The following is a 12,075-nucleotide window of genomic DNA, read 5'->3' as shown; positions in this document are numbered from 1 at the left end:
ACGTCACTTCCGGTTTGAATGAAAATGGCGAGAAGATCGGAATGTGTAAAAAATCGCGACCTTCTATTCGTTCTCACTTATAACACCGTCATTGAATTGAAGTGAGGTGCGAAACAGTTTGAATATACACTAAATTCGATAAATAAAGGGGTTTTACGGGTTTTTAAAATCGCGGCACGTGAGCTGTGATAATGGGTCATCAGTCGTGGAACTGTCATCAACTGTAGCCAATGGTGACATTGCATATCGAAAAAAAATTTTTTTAAATGACCAAGTACGATTCCCACATGTGACCAGGCGTGCAGATCAATCGTGTAATGTGCATAGTCATGTACTGTGACCACGTAGAATAGACAAAAGTTTTAATAACCTTCGTTTGTTTTAGTCGAAACGGTAAATTGCTTGGCGCATTTTATTTTCACAAAATAAGTGTATATTATTTCTACCATTTCAGAGAGAAGTTGATGTATTAATGACAGTAACAAAAGATGCCCCTCCTTATTCGTCTTGCGATTGCATCATGGAAATCAAAACGATGGTAAACTTGTTAATCTTATTGCAAGAAAAACTGTTGTCTATAATAAGTTGTGTCTTTTCTTCCTTTTATTGCAATAATAATACAATTATTCCATACTTGTTAGAACCCATCAACAGGGTAGTACAATAGTAACTGAATTGAGAAAACATATTCGTTTTCAGGCATTCTGCTCAATATAATTCCAATGAAAAAAAGGTCAACTGATATTTGCACTAAACTTAAAATTGTGAGACAATGCATTAAAGGTTCGAGCAAAAGTGAACTGGTGCTGATTATTAGCCGTTCAAACGCGGTGACCCAATTTCATATTTATAGTGGGTTAATTTTTAAGTGTTTGTTTGCTTCTACAACATAATCGCCGGAATTTACAGTCGGCGACCCAAAACTGCCCCCCCCCCACTTCACTATGTACGTGTCCGGTTATTTTCCAAATCAGTACAGCTTGCCAGAATCCAATTGTAACTTAATGGAGAAGCTCAATTGCCGTTACCGAATTGTGTGTTCGTATAAGAACGTTCTTTTATCCCATCATCAGACGTGCATTGTCGAAATAAACCACTGTGGAATAAATTTTCCTCTATTTCAGCAGTGCTGAAATATAGCTGTCACGCGCGGCGAAGAATGTTCATATTACCCGGAATCAACTATAAAGTTATCATTTTTAGTAAAATCGAATCAGATTCAACAAAACAAACAATTTGATACCAAGATGTAATATATTTTTAACACATTATGCAACTCAAAAAGCAAATAAACATTATTTACAAATATTAAGTGCGCGTACTCGTGACGTCATTATTAACACGTCATACGACACAATGCATGTTGTTTCACGCTAAAGATGCAGTTGTATAGTGTCTTTTTTTCATTATTTCTTAAAAATCGGGGACGCAGAGGTATGATAAACAGAAAAACAGGTTAGTTACTGATCTTTTTGTAATGTATTAGGCTCGACACGATTAAAATAATGAAACAATGTTTGCTTAAAATATCTTTGGGATTTTCCGTCTAGTTCAATTTTCCTATTCTATTTTTAAAGAAATAATTTACGACTTAGAAAATTGATGGGATAAATTGAATACTAGGTCGGTGCCGAATAAAGCAAAGTTTATCTTGCTCGGCACGAAAATCTGAACCACTCGCCAAGGCTCGTGGTTCAGATTTTCTAAGCCTCGCAAAATAAACTTTGCTTTATTCGGCACCGACCTAGTATTCTCTATTTATCCCATCATCAGACGTGCATTGTCGAAATAAACCACTGTGGAATAAATTTACCTGTATTTCAGCAGTGCTTAAATATAGCTGTCACGCGCGGCGAAGAATGTTCATATTACTCGGAATCAACTATAAAGTTATCATTTTTAGTAAAATCGAATCAGATTCAACAAAACAAACAATTTGATACCAAGATGTAATATATTTTTAACACATAATGCAACTCAAAAAGCAAATTAACATTATTTATAAATATTAAGTGCGCGTACTCGTGACGTCATTATTAACACGTCATACGACACAATGCATGTTGTTTCACGCTAAAGATGCAGTTGTTAAGTGTCTTTTTTCATTATTTCTTAAAAATCGGGGACGTAGAGGTATGATAAACAGAAAAACAGGTTAGTTACTGATCTTTTTGTAATGTATTAGGCTCGACACGATTAAAAAAATGAAACAATGTTTGCTTAAAATATCTTTGGGATTTTCCGTCTAGTTCAATTTTCCTATTCTATTTTTAAAGAAATAATTTACGACTTAGAAAATTGATTGGATAAATCGAATACTAGGTCGGTGCCGAATAAAGCATAGTTTATCTTGCTCGGCACGAAAATCTGAACCACTCGCCAAGGCTCGTGGTTCAGATTTTCTAAGCCTCGCAAAATAAACTTTGCTTTATTCGGCACCGACCTAGTATTCTCTATTTATCCCATCATCAGACGTGCATTGTCGAAATAAACCACTGTGGAATAAATTTACCTTTATTTCAGCAGTGCTGAAATATAGCTGTCACGCGCGGCGAAGAATGTTCATATTACTCGGAATCAACTATATAGAGAATACTAGGTCGGTGCCGAATAAAGCAAAGTTTATTTTGCGAGGCTTAGAAAATCTGAACCACGAGCCTTGGCGAGTGGTTCAGATTTTCGTGCCGAGCAAGATAAACTTTGCTTTATTCGGCACCGACCTAGTATTCGATTTATCCCATCAATTTTCTTAGTCGTAAATTATTTCTTTAAACATAGAATAGGAAAATCGAACTAGACGGAAAATCCCAAAGATATTTTAAGCAAACATTGTTTCATTATTTTAATCGTGTCGAGCCTAATACATTACAAAAAGATCAGTAACCAACCTGTTTTTCGTTTATCATACCTCTACGTCCCCGATTTTTAAGAAATAATGAAAAAAAGACACTAAACAACTGCATCTTTAGCGTGAAACAACATGCATTGTGTCGTATGACGTATCAATAATGACGTCACGAGTACGCGCACTTAATATTTGTAAATAATGTTTATTTGCTTTTTGAGTTGCATTATGTGTAAAAACTATATTACATCTTGGTATCAAATTGTTTGTTTTGTTGAATCTGATTCGATTTTACTAAAACTGATTACTTTATAGTTGATTCCGAGTAATATGAACATTCTTCGCCGCGCGTGACAGCTATATTTCAGCACTGCTGAAATAAAGGTAAATTTATTTCACAGTGGTTTATTTCGACAATGCACGTCTGATGATGGGATAAAAAGTAATCATTTTTAGTAAAATCGAATCAGATTTAACAAAACAAACAATTTGATACCAAGATGTAATATATTTTTAAAACATAATGCAACTCAAAAAGCAAATTAACATTATTTATAAATATTAAGTGCGCGTACTCGTGACGTCATTATTAACACGTCATACGACACAATGCATGTTGTTTCACGCTAAAGATGCAGTTGTTTAGTGTCTTTTTTTCCATTATTTCTTAGAAATCGGGGACGTAGAGGTATGATAAACGAAAAACAGGTTGGTTACTGATATTTTTGTAATGTATTAGGCTCGACACGATTAAAATAATGAAACAATGTTTGCTTAAAATATCCTTGGGATTTTCCATCTAGTTCGATTTTCCTATTCTATGTTTAAAGAAATAATTTACGACTAAGAAAATTGATGGGATAAATCGAATACTAGGTCGGTGCCGAATAAAGCAAAGTTTATCTTGCTCGGCACGAAAATCTGAACCACTCGCCAAGGCTCGTGGTTCAGATTTTCTAAGCCTCGCAAAATAAACTTTGCTTTATTCGGCACCGACCTAGTATTCTCTATCTTGAATATGTTTTTTCAAAGCTGTTATGTTTCCAGTGCATGTCCCCAAAAGACGGCATACAATGATCGCATCGTCCGTCCGTCATACCTTCTGTCTCTTGTGCGGATTATATTTCGGCAAGGATTGATGTTGGAATTCCAGGATCATTAATTTACCTTAAGGATTTACATAGTTATTGCTCTTAATGCAAACTTTGTGCAGATCTATGAATCCTTTAGTTTTAAATGTATATTTACATAATGTGTACATTTAAATAAGACGGGCAAAGAACCACAACTCTTTTGTAAGCTTGCCGTGAAGTAACAACATGTATAAGAGTTATCTCCCGTGTGTTAGCGGGACCATAAACTGTACGCGTGCGTGCGTGTGTGTTTGTGTGTGTTTAGTCAGAAAAGATCTGGAAAAAGCAAACAATCCCAAGCATGTAAGACCTAAATCTGACAAAAAATTCCATAGCACCACTTTCACTGAACACAAACCAAACACAAAAGAAAATGCTCCGTGTAACGTAACTGAGTAATAGTCCATTCATTATTAGTTTATTATTTACCTTATATAGTACAAAAAGTTCAATTCGTTCACAACATTTTTATAAAATATTCGAACTTAACTTAAATAAACTCATTGTAAATAATTAACTAAACTAAATGTATATGTTTATGCATGTTGAAATAAATCTCAATTCTCGAAACAGTGTGTTTTTTAAGAATAAAGACCACGAATTTGAATTTATCAAAACAAAGTTGAAAGGTTATTCATTACGATCTTGTTTTTAACAAACATTAACGCAAAACATGTGAATACTGTAGATATTTTATTAAAACTAATTCATGCATTTTTGCTTTTGAAGAACGATTTAAGAACAAAGCACTCAATGTAATTAACAGACGGTTCACGTTAAAAGATTGACGAAGAAAATGTGAGGATGCAATTTCGAAAAGCCAATAATGTTTGACACCTATGTTATCCCCCGCAAAAGGGATATAGATTTGGCGTTATCCGTCCGTTCTTCAGTCCGTCCGTCTGGCACAAAACTGTTCAGTGATATATCTCAGAAACTATATAATACATGTATATCAACACGAAACTTTATTGGTGAATGGACATCAACGAGGATAAGTGTTATTACTTTCTTAAATAACAGTGAATGCATTTGTTGTTTTGTAGGAGATAACTTTTCAGGACTATATCTCAGATACGATACAATATTTCATCATGGAACTTCATGGTGTGTACAAATAATGGGAAGAAGTGTCATGCACAAGAACCATACACTTTCTTAAATAAGAGTTATGGCCCTTGGTTGTTTATGATGCTACTTTTCAGCAGCCAATTGTATAAATATGGATAACTCTTATCCAGCGGATAACTTTTGGTTATCTTCAATTTTAGGATATCTTTTTCGGTTAGCGATTGTATAAAAAAATAGTTATCCAAAACGGTTCACGTTCTGGTTAAGTTTTGGATAAGATTTAGCCAAGATATTTGACGTCGGTTATCTTTATCCAAATGAAGAACGCGCTGACAAAATGGCTGACTTTGACATACCGAACGCTAGACGACCAAGACAATTTCGACGAATAGACAGATTTACGGAAACTGACGACCCTGAAGAAATACGACGACGATTTAGATGTACACCTGACAGCATTGACCGCATAGAACGACTGATCGGACATAGACTTGAGAGACCAACTGGACGGAATCAACCCTTGACACCGAGGCAGCAAATATTGATAACACTGAGATTTTTTGTTTCTGGAAATTTTTTGCAATTAATAGGGGATACTTTTGGGGTGGACATTGCCACGGTTTCAAGGGTAGTGACCACAGTAACTGACGAACTGTGTGACCTGAAAGACCAAACAATTAAATTCCCGACGACGGACAGACATAAATCAATTATTAAACAGAATTTTTTCAAAATCGCTGGATTTCCGTCTGTAATTGCGGCGATCGACGGAACGCACGTTCGCATCATTGTTCCCCATGAACACGAGGAGCAATATGTGAACAGAAAGCACTATCACAGTGTCAATGTACAGGCAACGTGCGACCATCGAGGTATTTATCAATTTGTACACAAAAATTCAAAACATAATTTTAGTTCTTACCTTCAAGTTTGAGTATCCCTTCATTTTATAAATCCATTTATTTATATTTATATGCATCCTGCTGTTTTACACACCAGATCAAAGATTCTGTAACACTTACTTATGATCTGGTACGATTTTTTATTATTCAGTTTTTCTTTTAACACACGTCCTTTAAGTCCAAATTTCCACAGTGTAATGCATATTTTGCGCCCAAAAACTCACATGTACTCAGTTCAAATGACGTAACGATTCTAAATAAAGATAGGTAAAGTCTGTTTCATGGTTCAAATATAGTCTGATCCTTTGTATTATAGAGGCACAAGACAGGGAATTCTAAAAGCCTTCTTTCCTCTCTATTCATCCAACCCTATAAATTCATCCACCCCCTTATTTTGGTAATTATGACATTTTTCTGAAAAAAACTTAAGTAAGTAATGCTTATTTAAAAAACATACAACATAGATGTTCTATTTTGGTTAAAAACATGTGAATTTTAGATTTTGTTAGAGAGAAAACAATAATTTTGAAAATATTCACTTTTAAACAGTGTTTTTGTGTTTATTAGTCTATAAGATATATTTTTTAATGATTATATCAAAATTACTTCAAAAGATTTATGTTTTCCTATAAAAATGTTGATTGAACAGATTGATAGGAAAGATACAGACAAATTAGTGGTTGCTAGGGTGTGCGTTGTAAATTATTTTGCAATACTTTTGTTGGAAAGATATAAAATGTCTAATTAAATGTCTCACTTGTGGTGAAATTCTTTTCATTCAGTAGAAAAAGTCAATTTCACTCTTAAGGGGATGAATATACAGTAAAAGAGGCTACAAAGAATTATTTTCTTGCTACATTTTAATAATAAGATGTATCATACTATTTGAATGATTTACTGCAACGGAATGTCTAAAGTTAAATTGCATACATTATATTCTATGTAATCATATTTCAGGTGTATTCACCAGCATAAATGCCACATGGCCTGGAAGTACTCATGATGCTCATGTTTTCAGAACCTCAGTACTATCTGATTATTTGGAAGCCCATCATCATGGTAAGCGCATATTCTAAAATGGATTGATTTTTTTTTTAATGCTATTTCATTTATTGTTCTGCATGTTCCTGTTTCTCATTTATAAATGTATACTTATAAAAGGTTATTCGCCGTGGCGTAATGGATGTCCGCCTAGCGAACTGGATGTCATGGGTTCGAACCCCACTGGGAATGTTCCTTTGATCTCCCCCAAAAATTATATACATTTAGAAGAGGATCATTATGTAATTGTTGTTTAATTGTTCTGTTCAAAGGTTTGGAGGATGGAATTGTGTTAGGGGACAGTGCCTATCCATGCAGGAAGTTTCTCATGACACCTTACCTTCATCCTGGTGAGTGCTTCTCTGTTGAACACCTTATCAATTTACCGGTCTTTACAAAACACATTGTACTGAATCTTTTCTTATAACACATGTCTAAGTTCATGTTTATGTTATATGTTTGAAATTAATATTGTAACTATAGCATATTTACACCAGGATCCCCACAGCAACAGATGTTCAATGACGCACATGCAAAGACAAGAAATGTTATCGAAAGAGCATTCGGTGTACTGAAGCGGAGGTTTCATGTCCTTCATGGAGAGGTGTTAATTAAGTATTAATGTGTTAATAAGCACTAAAACATTTATGTTTAATATCATGAAATATCTAAAAAATATGCACTAAATTAACTTATTTTAATTTAAAAATGTTTAATAATGTTCTTTAAACATTAAGGTACGAATGAAGCCGGGCAAGGTAACAAAAATAATTCTGGCATGTGTAGTATTGCACAATCTCGCTAAGGCATGGGGTGAGAGGGAGGCATTCCCAGAGGAAGAAGACCCTCAACCTCCACCACTTGTCCAGCTTGAGGGTAACCCTGACGGGCAGGCTATCAGGGATGCAATAACTGCAAACTATTTCAGGTTTGAAAATAATTCATTCAATGCTAAGAATACATGAAACAAATGTTATGACTATGTGCAATAAATTTGTTAAAAATATTTTACTTAGCAAGTAAAAGGCTGTTTAAATCTAGCTTAAAAATGAACAAAAGCATTACATTAATAAGCAATGCACAATAATTATAATATTAATAATAATATTGAATATTAAAAAACCATTTATAACATAAATAAATAATAATATTTATAACAATATTAATAACAATAATAATGAGTAATAAAACTAATCATCAATAAATAACATTAATTGCAGATGAAGACGGACGGACATTACAAGGCACCATGGGTGACTTGATCTATGTATGGCGTAATAGTATTCAGACTGATGTACGGACATAGACAAAACAAGTCTTAAAAATGTGTGTTCATGTACATCTGATAAAGACAAAACAAGTCTATAAAATGTGTGTTCATTTACATCTGATAAAGACAAAACAAGTCTATAAAATGTGTGTTCATTTACATCTGATAAAGACAAAACAAGTCTTTAAAATGTGTGTTCATAAATATATAGTTTAATAATTTTGATTATTTTCCCTGTGCATAATTATAGAGATCCATTATGTTTACATTTAACTGACAACTAGGTCAGCCATCATCTGATTGAACAGATGTATTTAAATATAGGTCAGGAATTTTCTCATGCACCTTGTAAACACTGTCTACAACTGAGTGTCTACTCTCTAACTTACTTTATTTACATTTTTGTGTTTATTGTGAGATGATTTCATGTTCATCCATATAATTTTAAATAGTAACTAAATGTTAAGTCACTTGTATGTAAAACCTTGCAAGAGGTAGATGTTGTAGTTGGCTATTTTCAATTGCCACTTTCTACACTAAGTCTTGGTCACTGACCATCATTCACATATATTAAAAACTTGGAACTTAAAACCCATTGTGTTGTTTACACAAACCCCGGCTACAAATGTAATTTGTATCATTTATTATCATTTTTAGATTTTTTTTTTCAAAATGATAAAAAATGTTGTTTTATGACATTCTTTTACAGTTTGTCTTTGGCAAATGCCATCATGAGTTTTCCCTCCTCAAAAAACTCTCTCTGGGATTTCATAAGGAGCAACTTTTCCTGTTGAACTGCAATGGATCCAGCATAATATGCCATCTGCAGTTCCCTCAGGGTCTGCTCTTTCCTGATTTATAGGAAAGTGCTTTGTAGCATTTTTTACCATAAACATTTATAAATAATAAGTTATTATAACTTAATAACAAAATCTTATTTATTATGTCATACATCTGCAGTGTTTATGTTGATTTTTAAATCTAAGTAAGGTCTAAGAGTTTTTCCATTTAAATTTGATTTCCTTAATGATATTATTAAATTTATTAAATAAATGAAATTATTACACAAAGTTTGAATATGTAACAAATGAGAAAAAAATTAGGATATACCTTTTACCAATAGCTGGATTCCTGCTTGGTTTAATTTCCTTATTATTCACAGGAACAGGCACACTAAGAACTGAAATGCAGATATTTATTTTACATCTTGTTAAATACTTATTTACAATGTTAAGTTTCAATATTTTCTATGGAATAAAACACTTTAATTTAATGCATTTAACTTATCTTATTAACTTCATAAGTGTGGTCAATAGGCGTTTCTTGATTGTATAAGCCAATTATGCTATTTACCTTGATCTGCACTGCTGTCTTTTGATGTTTCTGGAAAAAAAATGAAATCATTTATTAATAATTTAGAAAACAATATTAACTTATTATAATTTCCTGTGATTTTTTTAAACATATATAGTCAATATGATTAAGAGCAACAGTATATCAATTATTTATAACTGCATCAGGGATGGAAATTAGTGGTTGACCGTGAGCCCGGGGCAAGTAGATTTTGGCCTGGGCAACTCAATTTCAAAAGTTGGTAGTCAAGCTGTGCAACTTATTTTTTTTAAAGCTTGAAACAAATCAGTGCAATAAAAAATTGTGACTGTGGATCAACAATTGGAAAAAAAGTTACTTTTTGCTGTTAAAAAAACAACCTTTTTTTTAACTTTTTGCATTTGGGAAACATTTTGTAAGAGGCTGTAATTTTGGGCAAACAAAATCACTGATTTCAAAATGTTAAATTTTGTTTTGTATAAATGTGTAAGTAAATTATTACTATTGTTAAAGCCATGTTTTGATGCATGTACAACAATAAATAAATAAATAATACTTGATTTATTGAGTGATAAATTGTTATGTAATGTCATTTGTGTGTTTTTCTTAATGCTCCATATTAATTGCTTATCATTGTTGGATGAAAGTGAACATTAATGACAAGCTATCTAACTTTCCTTGACATGTTGCTATTACAAAGTCATGTATTTAAAAAAGTAAAAGTTACAATATAACTTACCATTTACTGTTTCATCATCGTCGAATGGACGAATATCGTCAGCAAAGTTGAGGAAGTCTAAAATGTAAATACATGAACATCATTGAAATATATATAAAAATGATTTATACATATTTAAATACTATTAAAAGTAACAATATTATGTATTCCCCTTAAGTAGCCTCATTTGCCTTGGCAAACTGACCTACGCCAATGTCGGAGTCGTGGAGATGTCACATACAAGAGCATGTAACACTTTTATAAACAAACGCGTGATTTCTCAGATTATAAGCATACTTGCAAGAAAGAATATTAATAGTACGATTATAATGCCAATTTCTCGCTAATCATTAAAGGCATTTGCGTACATAGTATTGATTATTTTAGTATCAATTAACCTTCGAAAAAAATGAACTCTTCTAAAAGACTACACAATCTAGAAAATTCTATGCATAGAAGCGTGTAATGTTTATCAGTGACAGTGTGATTTTTAAGCGACATGGAGGCACATGGAATGTGTTTTGTTTCTTGCAAAGGAAATTAAAATAAATTGGATTTAATTACCATCCAGTTGGAGCAGCTCAACAAATCCTGTTGCGCTGCGCACTGCACCTAACGAGAATAAAAATATGTATGGATTAAAATGGAATTATGTGAATATATTGAATGAAAGGTAAGAATAGTTAGATACATGTATGTAGCTGGCACAGAAAAATTACGCACTCGACAGTGTAATTCTTTTCAGTGGTTTATGATTTAGGTATAATCTGATTGTGTTGTATTTATAAATTAGGTACAATTGCAGTGGAGCTTTCATAATCAATATAGTTATTTTTTTTTAATAATTAAGTACGCGGGTGGTCACATACCGATGGTGGTTTCGGATTGAGAAGCACCCGGAATCCCACTGAAGGACGGCGTTTCCTTCATTGTTTCAATGATTGACATCGTTACCGTGTCTGCGGCTTTCATCGGTTGTCCGCCACCCGTCTGCCGGGCGTTTTTTCGCTCCATCGTAAGCGACTCTCTGGCCTTCGAGACCATTTTCCGATATTTTTCTAAATAAATAACACACAATAAAATTACTGATTACATAATTGTGTCTTATTCTATCTCGGCAACATATTACAATCAGTCACTTGCGCAATTTGAAACTTGTCAGATATTTACGGAAAATGCTAATTGTTCATTTCTGAAATTGAAGGAATGACAATAAGCTCTATAAATTTTTGTAATTATGCATAATCTCTATATATTAGTCTCTAGAAATTGTATACGGATTCATATTGCGTTTCAAACGGCGCTATGATTACATGCGCACGGACGTTGTTCTTCGACTTCGGCATGTGGAATACTAACACCTAAATACATCAGTTAAGTATTAATAAATACATATATTTACATATCTCATATTAACGAATGGCCGAAAAATATCAATGTTGGCGTTCGCATACCTTTCACGTCGTCAATCGTGCGACACGCACGACCGACGGAATTCACTTTTTCCGTTATTTCGGCCCACGCCCCATCTATCTTGAATTTTCTTGGTGACTGGTGTTGAGCCGCTTGAAAATTTCTTTGTCAAAACTTTGTCAAATTTCATAACACCTTCACGGACTAGAGCAGTTTCCTCATGGGAAAAGTTAACTGAACGTTTTTTACGAAGCGAAAGCGTTTCAGCCATTTTGTTGTCGTCTGAAATGACACTTTCCGCGAAACCGTCTTGACCGGAACCAGATAAAATATGCATTGTGGGTTTTTTA

At 33.4% G+C, this 12,075-nt stretch overlaps 2 protein-coding genes across 2 annotated transcripts; one reads left to right on the top strand and one right to left on the bottom strand.

Moving 5' to 3' along the window:
* The first annotated feature begins 5,386 nt into the window (after positions 1-5,386).
* Positions 5,387-8,346, top strand: LOC127840017 (putative nuclease HARBI1). The gene is made up of 6 exons (XM_052368406.1): positions 5,387-5,921; positions 6,909-7,010; positions 7,265-7,342; positions 7,490-7,596; positions 7,730-7,920; positions 8,213-8,346. The coding sequence occupies exons 1-6, from the start codon at positions 5,387-5,389 to the stop codon at positions 8,214-8,216; spliced, it is 1,017 nt and encodes a 338-aa protein (XP_052224366.1). The 3' UTR covers positions 8,217-8,346.
* LOC127837016 (uncharacterized) lies at positions 7,915-11,806 on the bottom strand. The gene is made up of 7 exons (XM_052363712.1): positions 11,767-11,806; positions 11,182-11,370; positions 10,877-10,924; positions 10,334-10,390; positions 9,616-9,645; positions 9,373-9,442; positions 7,915-9,113 (listed from the first exon to the last, which is right to left on the bottom strand). Exons 2-7 carry the CDS (start codon positions 11,354-11,356, stop codon positions 8,966-8,968), a joined length of 528 nt encoding a protein of 175 aa, XP_052219672.1. The 5' UTR covers positions 11,357-11,370; positions 11,767-11,806; the 3' UTR covers positions 7,915-8,965.
* Between the last annotated feature and the right edge of the window lie 269 nt (positions 11,807-12,075).

This window comes from Dreissena polymorpha, chromosome 7 (genome assembly GCF_020536995.1).
Source record: "Dreissena polymorpha isolate Duluth1 chromosome 7, UMN_Dpol_1.0, whole genome shotgun sequence".
NCBI classification, from domain to species: Eukaryota; Metazoa; Mollusca; class Bivalvia; order Myida; family Dreissenidae; genus Dreissena; species Dreissena polymorpha.
This window is presented reverse-complemented; position numbering and strand designations above follow the sequence as displayed.